The sequence below is a fragment of the Poecilia formosa genome, unplaced genomic scaffold (assembly GCF_000485575.1).
Source record: "Poecilia formosa unplaced genomic scaffold, Poecilia_formosa-5.1.2 Scaffold435, whole genome shotgun sequence".
NCBI lineage: Eukaryota > Metazoa > Chordata > Actinopteri > Cyprinodontiformes > Poeciliidae > Poecilia > Poecilia formosa.
The window spans coordinates 351,675-367,307 of NW_006800374.1; the positions used below are offsets into that span (position 1 = coordinate 351,675).

The 15,633-nt window shown below is 37.4% G+C and overlaps 2 protein-coding genes and 1 long non-coding RNA gene across 5 annotated transcripts in view; all 3 read right to left on the bottom strand.

Annotated features, from left to right (window-relative positions):
• LOC103155546 (uncharacterized) overlaps positions 1-1,261 on the bottom strand; it is a 28,368-nt gene extending 27,107 nt beyond the window's left edge. Inside the window, exon 1 of the long non-coding RNA XR_478052.2 lies at positions 113-1,261. This is a non-coding gene — a long non-coding RNA (uncharacterized LOC103155546). The remainder of the gene's footprint in view (positions 1-112) is intronic.
• Positions 1,262-1,922: 661 nt separating this feature from the next.
• On the bottom strand, positions 1,923-10,115 carry slc31a2 (solute carrier family 31 member 2). The gene is made up of 4 exons (XM_007577263.2): positions 9,688-10,115; positions 6,499-6,565; positions 4,329-4,545; positions 1,923-3,152 (listed from the first exon to the last, which is right to left on the bottom strand). Exons 1-4 carry the CDS (start codon positions 9,691-9,693, stop codon positions 2,963-2,965), a joined length of 480 nt encoding a protein of 159 aa, XP_007577325.1. The 5' UTR covers positions 9,694-10,115; the 3' UTR covers positions 1,923-2,962.
• Positions 1,923-15,633, bottom strand: part of arrdc1b (arrestin domain containing 1b) — a 39,312-nt gene continuing 25,601 nt past the window's right edge. The window contains exons 8-9 of one of the 3 annotated variants that reach the window (XR_001659490.1): positions 12,696-14,456; positions 1,923-2,736 (exon numbers count right to left, since the gene is read on the bottom strand). Coding sequence is in view for 1 of the 3 variants with exons in the window: in XM_007577264.2 (XP_007577326.1) it covers positions 14,392-14,456 (65 nt within the window). In the remaining 2 variants the exon portion in view is untranslated. Of the gene's footprint in view, positions 2,737-12,035; positions 14,457-15,633 lie in introns of those variants that run through there. The other 2 variants (XR_001659489.1, XM_007577264.2) reach the window with 2 other exon arrangements.

A 15,633-nucleotide genomic window follows, 5' to 3' on the forward strand; every position in this document is an offset into this window, starting at 1 on the left:
GAAGTCATTAAGTAACAAGCTAGAATATCTTTATTAAAATCACAGTGAGAATAAAACAAACACAGACCGAGAACCTTACAGATTACAAAACAAGCCAGCACTGCTGTCTTACCTCCAACTGTCGGCTTCCTGTGTCCTCATGTGGATGAAGCCATCTCTGCAACATCCGCCGATACAAAGATCTCACACTCCCATGGCTCCAAGTAATGTTGAATCAAAAAGGGTTTTAAAGATGGGAAGAATCAGGGAAAACCTCTCGGCATGGACAGCTGATGCGGTGTACAATAGATTCATAATTTCTCAAGGCAACCATCTTGTTCAAGACATCGTTGAAGAAGGCACACACAATAATCCCATAATTACAAAAGTCTTGGCATTTACGGGTTAAATATTTTAGACTTTTAAAGTAAAAACGCTTCCCCAAAAAAGTGCCATCAAACAGGACAAAACAATAAAGCAGGAGCCGCGATATTACAGTCTCCAGAGCGGGTCTTGCTAGCTGAATCAGAGGCTAACAACGCCGAAAAAGACTCCCGCTTTATAAAAGCAGCACCAAGATCCACTTTTAGGACTCCGGAGAAATTTTAAATTCAACTGGAGGTTCGGGAGTCCGGTTTCCGCCTTTAGGTGAAACCATCCTGATAAAATATCCGTCATTTTCCCCGTTTCATTTGTCGGTGAAAACTAAGCTAGCAAAGAAGCCGTTGGCTACGCTACGTGACGAAAGACGCGCTCGCGCTGATGGAGCTGAACCTTGACTCGTGTCACGTGTATGGAGCTGAAACAGTCTCATAATTCACAAATGCACAGAAAAATATCCACGTTTGTATTTCTGATGCAGCCCGATTATTTCTTGATTTGCCTTGTCGGTTGTGCTGCATTTATGTGTGAATTTTGAGACCTTGGTTTTGTGCATCTTGTTCTGTGCATTTGTGTGTGAACATCAAGGGAGTCTCAAAATTCACATGCAAATGCAGCACAACCCACAGGCCACAAGCAGATTGTAACTCAAGAAATATCTGTGTTTGCATCAAAATACAAGTGTGTATCTTGTTCTGTGCATTTGTGGTTCTTGGTTTGTGTATTTGTGAGTTATGAGACTGTTTTTGCTCCATACACGTGACTCCATCAGCCAATAATTTTCTTGCGCGACTTCGAAGTGCTTGCATAGGACAGAATATTAAGGCTACACTAAGAAAAAAGAAATTTACAAGAATAATGTGATAATACAAGAACAAGCTGACTATTGTCGTAATTTTTTTTTCTTTTACTGTGGTCTGGTGTACTTGCAAGCCATGCTTTTTGTGAAAAAAAAAGCAAAACAAAAAAAACCCCAATAATTTATATGTATTTTACTTGTTCAATAGTAAATAAAACAAGTGATAAATCAATAATAAAATAGAGTGAGGGCTCTGTAATAAATTTTAAAAAGCTCTTTAAATCACAATCTGAAACAAAAGTATCTAGTGTTATGAAGTCTAATAGTCATTCTTTCCAAAATACAGTGGATAACTGATATTTGCACAGGTTAGGGGCCACAAGTGCATTTTGTTTTAATTCATTTAGGTACGAGTATGATCTACAAAAAAAAAACAAAAAAAAAAACGACAGAGTCAAGTTTTCTGCAGATTATCTGTTCCACAAAAAACTCCATACATACTGAGCTGTGAACAGGCCGGGGCTCGCTGTAGCTGTCTTTTGCCAACTTTCCATTATAGGAAGATTTCTGTGAAAATGTCTCCCTGAAAAAGACAAACTGTGTCTTTTTGCATCAAATAGACTTTGGACATTATTCAGCCACGATGATGCATTCAATGACAAAATGTGGCTAAGGAATTAAAATTACTGTCAAACAAAAGATGCTCAAAAACACCCAACTTTTCTGAGTTGGAGGTCTATATTTTCAAATAAAGATTAAAATATTCAGTAGCTTTAATCTTTATTTTTGATTCAAACAAAACCACAAATATAGAATCACAAACACTGATCACAAGCTTTTGAAGATACGGGTCATAAAAAGTTTTTCATTTCAAGCAAAAACAAACGGCTTCAAGGCAACAGCAGTTTGTGACGGACAAAAAAAACAAAACAAAATGGAGCATGTGACTGCTGATGGCCAAAGTGACTCATCAGAGGAGTTTCCAGACTAAAAATGTTTCCTCAATTAGCAGGACACTTCAGTTGAGTTCACTGAAAATCTGCAACACGCACAAAAACCAAAAACACAAAAAGTATCTGCTTTGTAAACAATCTGTTGGAAGAGGCAGATTTCTGACCAAAGTGTTGAAGCTTTACTATAGTGCATGGGTGTCCAAAGTGTGGCCCGGGGGCCATTTGTGACCCTTGAAATGATTTTGTTTGGCTCCTGGTCACCAGTGAAGGATGGCAACTATTTGGCTAATGGAATAGAAAACAATCAATGACCCCAAAAAATAGGAAATTGTTTGTTTTTCTTTTAATAAGTCAAAAGCCCAAAGGTCATTTGTGTTGTGGATGTAAATTTAGTTTATTGTTAAGCAGGTAGAACAAAAACATGATTACTGTTTGCATTTTTAATTTAGTGAAAAAGTGGCCTGCATGTTGTTTAAATTTGCCAGTTTTGGCCTTCAGGACGAAACGTTTGGACAACAACAGCACCAACTATAAGGATTGCAGACATTAGCTTTTATTTCCAAAACAGAGAGGCAGAGAGGAGAAGCTGTTTTTATTCACACACACACACACGCACACACACACCTCCTGACATGATATGTTTTAACAGAACAACCCATCAGCCCTGCAGCCAGACAAACCACATTATTTGTGCTCACGTCCACTCTGGCCTGATAAACACTCCCTGGTCAGCTCCTGCGGTTCTGGTTTCCAGGTCCAAGTGAGTTTCTGCAAGTCATTGTGAGGCAGCTCTCTGCGCTGATGCAGTGGAGTCAAGAGAAAGTGGCTTTTCATCGCCGCGTTCGCCTGTTCAGTGCCGGACCCGGCCGTACAGAGACATCTGGCCCAGCAGAGGGAAGGCGACGTAATAGCCGAGGGCGGAGCCGAGGACGACGCCCAGGAAGATCCAGACGTTGTAGGACATGACGCAGAGCATCAGCATGTAGCCGAGCGTCACCTGCAGGACGTGGAGGCACGTCTGGATGACGTGCAGCAGCCAGCTGCAGACCAACACACTCATTTCATCATGTTGCCAAGTTGGGGTGAAACGATACACAAAAACCTCCACTACCGCATCTTTTTGGTTCCCTTCAGTCAAGAGAAATTAATAAAAATAGTCAAAATTGTTGCTTAAGGCTTCTTTATTTTACTAAGAGTGCAGATATTTGAGAAGAAATGTTTAAATTAGGGCTGAAACGATTAATCAGATTAACTGCGATTATTCAAGTAACTGTCAACTAATTTTGGAAAACGATTAATCATAAACTGGAATATACGGACGTAATGGTAAAATAACTTTCAGAGGAATAATTAGGCCTATATATTTTAAAATTGCACAACAGATTGTTGTGCGATTACAGAGAGCTCACACACACACATATATATATATATATATAAAATCGCTGTAATCGCTTCACTCCTACAAATTTTTATCTTGAACTCAAGATAAAAATGTTTAACCCAAAATTCCTCAAGTGGCTTCACCTGCTTCTAATTCACTAAAAGGTTGTTGCATTTTAGGAAATAAAATGTTTATTTTCTGTTTATTTTCTTATTTAAAAAATAAATTCCATTCTAGTTGCATCTCTGATATTAATATAAAAAGGTGTAAGTGGTTAAATAAATACAAAAAAAAAGCTCTCAGTTTGGTTGAAGTGAACTCTGGTGCTGTTCGAATGTGTATGTGAACACCAAAAGCAGGAAGTGGACTACAGCACAACTAGCGTTGGCGAGAGAAAACACTACAAACGCTAAAATCTGATGCTACCCCATTTTTGCTTACATTTTGTTAAGAAGGAAGTGGAGTTCAGTGGCTTCAGAGGTTTTTGTTTGATTTCCTTCAGTGATTCTTGGTGTAGCGCCCCCACAGGCGAGGAGGGAAACAGGTTTTTCAAATAGTTTGGTTCATTTAACAAAGCAATGTGAAAGAGAACCGTAGCTGAAAATGTAACGAATGTTACAACTTTGCTGAAAAAGCCTTTAATTTCCCTTAAGATGTATCAAATTCCTTGTTTGTGCACACAATCTTGATCCATACATTTTTTTTTAAATTGCACAACAGATCGTTGCATTTTGCTCTTAGTTCCCCACATAAACAACAAGTATGTTTGTCCTGGATATGTTTGGTGTGAATATGCATAATCGCCTCACTGCTACTAACAGAGACTCGTTCCCACCTGTTCCTGGGCGGCTGGGTCTCTGTGGGGGTGAGCGAGGACTCGGAGGGGCTGGCGTTCAGCGCGGAGCTGCTCTCCGTGCGGCCGGACGGCGCGGCGGCGTACGCCGACGGAGGCTGGGCCAGCCGGGAGCCGCTGCTCAGCCAAACCCGCCACACTTTGAGGATTTCAAAGACGACGGTCAGCAGCAGGACGATGAACACCGACAGCACCATGCCTGCAGGCAGAGAGGAAAACAGACAACCGACTCACAGAACAGCTACCAGGGTCATCACAGCCAGCTGAAGCCGACTACATGACGAAAACTGAGAACGTAGATTTCAGTTAACAGAACTATATAGTGCGCTTATAAAACTAACTAAAACAAACTAAAATTATAGACATAATATCCTTAATTTTCATATTTATGATTCCATCAGGCTTTCTAAATGATGTGAAATTGATTTTTTTCCAAACACAAGCAGTTTATGTCAGTTGTCGGGAAATTACGGCGCTCCGTATTCCTCCTGGCCGCTACGCTACGCTAAGCTAGTCCACAAAATGGAAACCGCAAAAGTCAGGATACGGCAGAGTCAGCTGGTTGTTCAACAATAAAAGATTATATATTTTATCTTCTGTTGAGCTTTCAATCACTATACGGTACTTTAAGCATAAAAAACTAAACTATATTTAACTAATAAAACTAGCAAACACGCTCTGAAAAACTAATTAAAACACAAAGTCACAAAAAAATTTTAACTATAATGAAAACCTCAGAACTATTATAATTCTGACAGCAACCAGACATTTTATCATGTTTTATCTCAATTCAAAAGCAACAAAATCAACAGGCGTTCAATGCAAAACTTAGAAAAAACATCCCCAATCAAATCCTGTTAAACATTATTAAAAGTTTTATTCTGACCGTCTTGGCTGTTAAACATTAAACTGAGCGTCTGCAGAGCAGAACAGCATCTGGTTCTTTCTCATGTTTATGAAACCTGCAGGCTGGGAGGAGTTTGTTACTGGAACAGGCAGAGACGTGACCGAGACAAACGCTTCGAAACCAGGAACTCCTCTACAGATTAAACAAAGAAAACACAAAAATAAACTTTTTAAATCCCTTCCTATGAGTTAAATAACAAGGCATCTAAATGAGATCAATATTAAGATTTCTGAAAAAACTGACAGACCAGTTTCAGCAGAATAATTTAGATTAAAGGGATGAATGTGTTGATTTTAATCTTAATATGTTATGATCTGTTTGTATATATACTTTTCATTAAATTAATAACAGCTGTATTTATTCATTCATTTATTTCATAATAGTTTTTTTACACTTTTGTTTGGGGACATTTATTTTTTTACTGTTTTATGTTCTCATATTCAAATGAGGGGGCGCATCCTTTGTGGGGCGGAGCTTAAAATATAAAAAAAGAAGAGAGACTATGCCAATTTCATGGCAGATTTTTTCTGAATGTTTCTAATTTTTCTAAATTTACTGACCTTAAAAAGGATTTCAGACTTTCAACAAAAGTCTTAAAATTTGATTATCTCCCGTTATTGTGCGAGTTTATTTGTGTATTTACTACTAAACTCTGCTAGCAAATATAGAATCAAATAAACTGTTACATCTTTGTCACACAACCAGATGAAGCCCCGCCCACAAAATAAACTCCTCCCACACCAGAAGCCCCGCCCACACCGGAAGCCCCGTTCACACATGAAGCCCCGCCCACTCATTTGAATACAAGAACATGAAATTAAAACAGGAAATAAATCCCTAAAATACATAACGTAGCGCTCCAAAATAAGTGTTACAAAATAACATTATGAAATAAATAATTAACTCTGAATTAAAATAATTGTTTTGTTTTTATTTCATGAGGACGTTTATTTATTTGGAGTATTTATTGCTTATTAACGGTATTTATTTAAGTTTTCTCTTTGGCATTCGACTTGAGGCCCAAGTAGTTAGACTTAAAGGAAATCTAAATAAACTAAATTCAGAGAACATTTCAACAATACATCCAGAACCAGTCTGGATGTTTGGGGATCATTTTTAGTTTGGTAGTTTGTTTCTGTGATCTTTTATCATGCGTTCTGATCTGTGACATTTGAACAAGTCGTTCTGGTTCTGACGGGTTGACCTCAGGTCAAAGGTCACCAGACACGAAGGAGCCTTGCTCACCTGCAGGGCCATGAACGTTCCAGAAGTCGAACAGCAGGGTCACGCTGCTCGACGCCTCAAAGGTCATCTGATAGGGAAAAGGAAAGAAAGAAAAGCTTAAACCAGTTGTTTACCTGAAATATTATTATTATTATTATTATTATTATGCTTTCTGGTCAAAAGCATAAGACCTTAATTTACTTCATATTCAAGCTACCAGATAAGTTCTTAATAACAGAGCTGCAGCCTCTGCGTGACTTGATTTCACCTGCAGACATGACTCTGCTGAGAACAGGTGAGGTCGCTTCACTCCAACTTTCATTTTGACTGAGAGATCCAGACAGACGGGACGGTTCTGGGATTCTCTTTTCTGTTTCCGCAAACACAAACAGCAGCTCCTGAAATGGTGAAGTGACTGGCAGCCTGCTGCTGTGGCCGATCTCTCCCCGTCTCTTCAGTCAGAGTGGCGCTTTGTCCTCTCCAGCTGCTGTGGATGTCGGACTGAGACATTCTTTGTGTTCCGTCAGCGGCTCGGCTCGTCTCCCGTCCGTCATCAGTCCGGGTGTGAAGATCTCTGAGCAGCTGCACTCACAGCCCGACGACAACCTCTGAACTCCCAGTACTTACAGGGCCAGATCCTGCAACGGCATGTCGCTTTACAGCGACTCTAAGGCACTTTACAGCAACCCCAAAGTTTTACTACAATTCCAGCGCTTTACTGCAACTCCAAAGTTTTACTACAATTCCAGCGCTTTACCGCGACTCCAAGGCGCTTTACTGCTGAACGCGGCGGCGTCTTCTGTCCCCCAGGAAGAACCGCCCTGGTGTTGCTCCGTGATTCACTTCCTGATATCTTTTCTGATTTACTTTGACTTTCCCATCGTGTCGATCCAGAAAGCAGAGTCCACCAGGTGTGGCCTTAAAATCCATCCACAGTTGTGACTCCAATTAACTCAAACGTGTCGATTAACCAATCAGAAGTTTCCGTACCCATGACATCACACTTCTGGCTTTGAAGACTTTAATCATCTGGGGCAGATTCTTTCTCTCATTATTGTGTCTTTGAGCAAATGGAATAAAACAAGAAAAGTTTGGTCTGGTTTAATCCAGACCAAGTGAGAAATAAAATGCGTCTTTTTATTTGGTGTATGTAAACTTCTGGTTTCATCTACACTCATAATGATGAGATACGTGACTTTCAATGACCAGTTATATAAAAAGAGGAAGAACTGCATTCCAATTCATTTTAGCTTCCTCTATGATCTAATGTCTACTAAACGTTCAAAACATCTGAATAAATACATCAAGCTAATAAACTCTTCATATTACTAATAAAGAAGCGTTTCTGGGAACGCAGCAGACGTGTTTCATCAGATTACGAGTCAAGACAAACAAACATGAGTCGACTGGCAGGCTGATAATCAGGAGATTATCCAGAAAGATGATTGAGAAAACCTGGATTTTCCATTTCTCCAGGTGAACAAAGAAAGCTGAAGCGCAGACATGAAGTCAACCTGATAATCTGAAAGCCTAATATGTAATGTTTTGCACAACGAAGCACATTTTAGAAGTGACTGTTTTGGTTTTGCATTTCAAACGATTTTAAAGTCACAGTTTTCCAGGTTTTCTGACGATCCGTCATCGTTTCTCTTTGGAGTTTTGTTGCTTTTCCACTCGGTTTCCCTCAGATACTCGATCATTTCCAGAGAAATGCCTTCCATGTGTTTATTAAACCACTTAACTCCAACCTGTTGATGAGTCAAACAGGTTGAGGCACATAAACTCACATGAACTCACATGAACTCGCGTTGAGTCACCTGAAGCTTTAATCTGCAGGTTTGTGAAGCAAATCTAACGGCCTCCTTTCAAAATCTTACACTTTTCACATCTGGACAGGATTATTCTACGGTAAATACAGATTTTGACTTCTAAAACCTTATTCTGTTAATATAAAAAACCAATAGATGCAGTTAAAGCACCACAGGTTCAGATTGCAGCTGTCATTTCAGACGCCTCAATGCACTGAAATGGCTTTTTACAACATTTTTAAGAGTTCAAACATCTGTGAAGGTTTTTTATCAACCAAAAACAAAAAACTAATTAATTCAAAAAAGAAAAGAAAAATCCAGTTAAAGATCAATATAATTTGGATACAAGTCAATAAAAAACACATTTTTATTGCAAATGTATAATTTTCTTTTAAATATTTTAACACAGAGGAGAAAAACATTATTCATTTCTGTTCCCAATCCATTTTCTTTCTAATTAATATTTAGATGCCATGATTCATAATGTTTGACAAACGGCTAAATGGTTAAAGTTTGTTATATTTCATTAATCATTCTCTAGACTTTGGCAGCTTTTTCCACTCATTCTTAATCTTGTTTTCAATCATTTTCAGAAGATTGTAACTTAAATATCTGCAGCTGGGATGAAAGACAAGTTTTCTTCCAATTTCTTAAATGAAAACTATTTTTTGAAATGCAAAACAGTTTGACAGAAAACTGGATTTTAGCATTAGCTAGAACTGAGCTAACAGTAGCAGCTTTTGTCCTCTTATCCACATTCCTTTCACTTTTAAACGCACTACGTTTTCAGATTATAGTTCATTGGGTAAATATCTTCTTAATAAAAAATACTATTTCAAAAAAAAGCAAGGATTCAAAATAAAAAAAAAACAACACACAAATAAATCAGCCAAAGTCCAAATAAAAAGCTACAGATTAATCAATGTAAATCAATGATAAAGTGTGTAATTTCAATATAAATCAATGTAAAATTTTACTTTTTCCCCTTTTGGTAACTTAGATATTCGATTAAAGGGACAAGTTTGTAAATGTAAATATATTCCTAGTCAACATCAAATTCCACAGTTTCTAAGTTTTTGTAGGAAAAATGTTTCAACAAACTATCGAACATTTGTGCAATAGTCTCCAAACCTGCAGAATTGGACTGAAATTAATGAAAATATGAGGCTTATTATGTATCTAAATATGTCAGTCTAAATAGGACAGTTGATAAGATGTTTTATGATCCTTGTTTTACTTCCAGTTTAAAACAGTGAATGTTTGCTAAATTTAAACTACCTTCAGTAGTTAAAACGCTAGAAAGGATTTTACACACTAATAAACGTATAATGGAGCATAACCTAGAAAGCAACATAACTTCCTGTTATGTTGGCTTTGTTTTAACTCCAAACAGAAAACCTACCTGCATATTGACGGTGAAGCTAACAGACCGGTTTCAGCTGGTGTTAAGTTCGGGTCCCATCAGAACTTTAGCTGTAACTCCGAGCACCGACAGGAACGGGCCACCAGCTGAAAGTAGCCCAGCAACAGTCAGCACTTCTCTAATGAACAGAATCACAGCGGCACAGTGAGGGGAGGTTAAACCCGTGACATAAATAACCTCCAGAGGCTCACGGGTAATGGAGTCTTTTACAGCCATTGAATTCCAACGATTAAAATAAATGTTCCCATCGGTTCAGGATTAAAAACGGCTCAAAAGACGAGCTCGGGTTCTGTTTTAATCGCTAAATAACGCAGCTTATTAGCGTTAGCTCTCGAAGCTAGCGCAGGCGTTAATTTAAACCGTTTTTTGCTTGCGACGCCATAATGTTTACGGAAATGACCGACCGAAGCCGAATAGCTTCGGCGAGTTAACAGCTGATCAACTGAACTCTCTCGCGGTCAACTGGTAGAAAGTGGTGAGAGCGGCGGGAAAAAAATGACCCCCATAAAAATGATGCGTCAGCGCGTCCGCCATGTTGTGAGTGGCAGATTTTCCTACAACGGCTAAAAATTTGGTATCCCGATTAAAAGAAACACTAAAATTAACAAATTTTGTTACATAATTTCTTGACATGTTTTTACATTAGTGTTTGGCGGGGCTATCACTAAAATAAAAACAGAACAATATGTAAATCAAAATAACACTGTTAAAATCCACGTCTTAGAACACCAAATCACCTTTAATTTAATTTTAATTATGATAAAACTATAACTATTATTTTTGTCTTGCAAACTTATGGATATCTAACACATTTGTATTAAAAATGTACAATTTTTTGTTTGCTTTATGTACATGTACGTATAAAAAACATCTCAATATCCCGGCAATAGAAAATAAACATAATTTTGCTAATCCTAACGACCTATTAAAGTCTCTTGTCTAAATAACTAATAAAAAGAGAAATACTGAATAATATTAACATTTTAAGTACAAAAAAAAAGTAAAAAATTGTAAAGGAAGAAATACTTTTCAACACAAAGCTGACTGTTTAAACTACAAAAACACGTCATGTGATTTTTATTATTATATTGTACAGTACAACCCTGATTCTGCACTGGAAACGTTACATGAACTGGTCAAGGTGCTTTTCTCAGTATATTCAAACTGCACCTGTAAACAATTTACAAGTAGAAAAATACAAAACTAGACGCCACTCGTTTACGCGTAAAAGGAAAAAAACAAAAAGCATAAACAGCAGGTTTTCATAAAGCTATAGTACCTTTTGTTGAAATAAACAGAAGCAGGTCTGAAAGGCAGCAGAAATAAGAGATGTCACATGTTTTCTAAAATCAGAATGAAAACAGATAAAAGGTCCAGTGTCTCGTTGCTTTATGAGCTACATAGAGGGCATCCAGCAGAGATTTCTCTGTTAGAAAACAACCAGAACCGGCTCATGTTGAGTGAAACCCAGACGTTTAAGGCATGCAGTCACATTATCACAGAGTCTTTAACATAATTACATTACGACAGATCTAAACCCGCTGATTTCATCTGACGTTGATTGCTTTAAAACGTGAGAAAACTCAAAATAAATCAGGACAGTAGTTGTGCTTTAGATTCTCACATTTAGAGAAAAGACAAACATTTTCAACATGGTTGCTTCACATTTTCAATGCTTTTAAATGCTTAAAGTGTGGATGTTTTCTGTGACTTTAGTGATTCAGATCAGTTTCTAAAGCAATAAAAACTCCAAAACTGGGAAATCTTATTTCTTATGTCTTATTATATTGAGATAATGAGATATGAAGATAAATAAAAGGTTTGTTTTATTATTTCTAGATTCAAGGACACCAATCTAATTTATTATAACTGTTTCTTTATTTAGAGAAAATCCTGAGAGTACTCTCGTTTTTATCGAGCTGTTATTTTTAAGATGCGACATTACGACAATTTGATGAGGTCATTATATTAAAATATGAGTTCTTTGTTGAACATACTGGTTCAATATCTCATTATCTTAAGATAATATGTCCAGCTCCTTTATTTGCATTTCACTTTACTGAAAAAAACCTCAGGTTTCATCTTAAGATACGGAAACTTAAACCCATTTTTGTTGCAATACTGAACTAGTTAATTAAATAAAATACACTAAATTTAGCAATATGCTAATTTCCAACTTAGTTATCTTGAAATAATTAGATATCAAGCTTGTTTTAAAGCGATAACAGTTTGATTCAGTCATTATGTATTTTTTTATGAGGCAACGATTTTATTACACTATCTCCAAATAAAATCTTGAATTTTTTGTTGAATTTAAAAAAAAAAAATCATAAGATCTTTAGATATTTCAGCTCTAATTCTTGAATAAACAGGATAATGCAAATAAAAAAGCTGCTAGTTGAAGCTGAAAACATTAATCATGAATGTTTATTTTTGCCTTTTTGACAAAGATAAACTATTGTCGCTCTATTTTTACCCTTCAGTCAAAAAAACGAGATAATAAACTTGGAAATTTAAGAAAGTTCACCTCAACATGATCAGGTTCTTTCAGTTTCAGGTCTGAAAATATGCTAGTTTAAGAACAGAATACTGCAAATATTATGGAAATCCAAACTTAATTTACTTTAGAGCTAATTTGTTTTTAGTTTTCCATAAAGTTTCAGGAGTGTGAAGGAACCCAGATTTACAGCAAAGTGGTAGAAAAAATCAACAGTCAACATAAATAAAGAGATTTTCTCTAAAACTCACAAATAAACAATCAGTTCACTTCCTTTTCCCTCCTCTGAGTCACACCAGATAAAATATTTTTAATGTGCAAAAGAAAAACAAAGACAGTAAATGATGACAAAAAAGATTTACAAAATCAGGTGATGAGGGAAAAACTGCTTAACACAAAAATTAAGTTAAAAAAATCAGTGTGGCATCTAGTTTTTATATCTTAGATCCAAACCCATCTCTCTCTCTCTCTCTCACAGACACACGAACACACACACACACACACACACTCAAAGTTTCAGAAAGTGCTGCTTTGTGCACATTTACATTGCCGTCTACAGACTACATGAGCGTTAAGGCAACAGAAAAGATCCTCAGACTCGGAAACTTAAAACTCCAGATTTAAACGGCGAGTTGAGGTGAAGCCTGTACCAGAACCGACCACCGGGGGGCGCAGTGAGATTTTCAACCTAAATTATTACAGATTAAAATGGAGTTTTAAAGCTGGACTAAGATTTTTATTTTAACTATGAGAATAAAGACAGAATATTAGCAAAGACACAATTTTACCAGAAGAAAGTCATAAAATTAAAAAAGTAGTTTTTTATTTTTTAAAGAAGAAACAGATTGTCTAGTTTGTGTCGTTTCAAAGTTTTGATTCTGGTAATAATTTGATGCTGATGTTTTATAGGATAAAATATGTCCAATTTGTAAAACCAGTTTAACTTCACAGGATATCCAACATCTTAATATTAGATATTTAATCTGCCATCATAAAATTACTACTTCATTCTACTAATATTAAGACATTTTCTTGTAACATGAGTTTATGTTCATTTTAGAATTTTTTATTTATTATTAAGACTTTTTTAGTCTTTTATATTACAACTTTGTCTCATAACATTGAGTTTTTTCATATTGCAACTTTTTATTGTATTATTTATTCTCATAATATTATGACTCAACTCTCATAAGACTTTTTTCTGGCAATATTGATATTTTTTTCCTTTTGAATAAAAAATAAAACCAAAACAAGATGGCAGCATGGAGCAAAAGACAACAAAAACAGTTAAACCAAGCCAACCTGTTTTCTCTCTAATTTGTCTCGATCAATCGCTCTATTGATTGTTTTTCCGTTACACAGAGCACTTTGTAAACTTTTCCAGTAGAATATTTGCTAAGCCGATTGATTCGGATCAATCAATCAATCAGGCGTTTTCTTTAAGCAACCGTCTCGTGATATGCTGAGCGAGACGGCAGAAATAGTTAGAAAAAGCAGCCAAATACCAAAGGAAAACATTCACAAAGTCAGAAAAACTTATCCAGACCTAAAAAATGACAAGAAATTCTGACAGCTTGGAAACATAAAAACAAAACAACTTGAGTCTCTTTTAAAATAAAATCACTAAAACATCCTTCAGAAAGGGTTTCTGTTGGGTTCTGAGGTTTCTGCATCATGGTCAGACAGATGCAGCAGAGGAACTGGCACATCACAAACACACCGCCGATGCTGCTGGTTTGATGATGAGCAAAACATCTGGGGGCCGAACACACGACCCTGATGTTCAACCAGCCGCTCAGATTTGTTACAACAGCAGAAAAGGGCCAGACGGAAAGGTCCGGAAGCAGCCGGGTGCTACAGTTACACTAAAGGCATCACAGATGCAACTTGCAGAAATAAAAAACAGATTTCACTCTCCTCCCAGAATAAAACAGGTCCCGTCACAGAAAATCCTAAATATTTATCTGAAAATACTTTTTAGGCACAAAGTTCACCTGTTGGGTCTGATGTTACCAGCTGGGAGACGAGGCGGAAACCAAGACTCTTAGAGAAATAAGAAACGATCCCTTTTCAGCCCAAATGGACCGTCTGCAGGGCGGACGCGCCCTCCAGCGAGTTTCTGTTCAGATGGCGGGGAAAGCAGTCAGGCGGCGGCCATGACACTTCACCGTCCGCTTCTTCTTCTTCTACTGTCCGCTGTTAAAACTAGAGTCCACACTGCTGCAGCTTTCCTCGTACGTCGGCGGTGGTTCTGGAACACAAAGGGTCCAGAATGAGCAAACATCTCTAAAGATGGAGACATTAACGTCAGACTACAGCAATGTAAACGTTTCAGAAATAAAGATTTTTACTAGATTTAAATTTCCAGATTTCTGAGGACATCAAAAAGATTAAAAAAACAACAATGAATGAACTGATGAACGAAACAAAAACACAGTTAGAGGATGGATGTATGTATGTATGGATGGATGGATGTATAGATGGATGAATGTATGTATGGATGGATGGATGAATGTATGTATGTATGGATGGATGTTCGATGGATGTATGGATGGATGGATGGATGAATGTATGGATGGATGGATGGATGTATGGATGGATGTTCGATGGATGTATGGATGGATGTATGTATGGATGGATGAATGGATGGATGAATGGATGGATGGATGAATGGATGTTCGATGGATGAATGGATGGATGGATGTTCGATGGATGGATGTTTGATGGATGAATGGATGGATGGATGGATGGATGGATGGATGGATGGATGGATGGATGGATGTAAGGATGGATGGATGGATGTAAGGATGGATGGATGGATGGATGGATGGATGATGGATATATGGATGGATGGATGTATGGATGGATGTATGGATGGATGGATGGATGTTCGATGGATGGATGGATGTATGGATGGATGATGGATGGATGTATGGATGGATGTTCGATGGATGGATGGATGGATGGATGTATGGATGGATGATGGATATATGGATGGATGGATGTATGGATGGATGATGGATGTATGGATGGATGGATGGATGGATGTATGGATGTATGATGGATATATGGATGGATGGATGTATGGATGTATGGATGGATGGATGTATGGATGTATGATGGATATATGGATGGATGTATGGATGTATGGATGGATGGATGGATGGATGGATGGATGGATGATGGATGTATGGATGGATGATGGATGGATGGATGGATGTTCGATGGATGGATGGATGGATGGATGTATGGATGGATGATGGATGGATGGATGGATGTTCGATGGATGGATGTATGGATGGATGTATGGATGGATGATGGATGGATGATGGATGTTCGATGGATGGATGTATGGATGGATGGATGGATGGATAAATGGATGGATGTATGGATGGATGGATGGATGGATGGATGGATGGATGGATGGA

Coding starts and splice junctions, on each gene's coding strand:
- slc31a2 (XM_007577263.2), bottom strand. Junction 4,546..6,498: donor GAACGTTCATGGCCCTGCAG/GTGAGCAAGGCT, acceptor CTCTGCCTGCAG/GCATGGTGCTGTCGGTGTTC. Junction 3,153..4,328: donor ACCCAGCCGCCCAGGAACAG/GTGGGAACGAGT, acceptor GTTGGTCTGCAG/CTGGCTGCTGCACGTCATCC.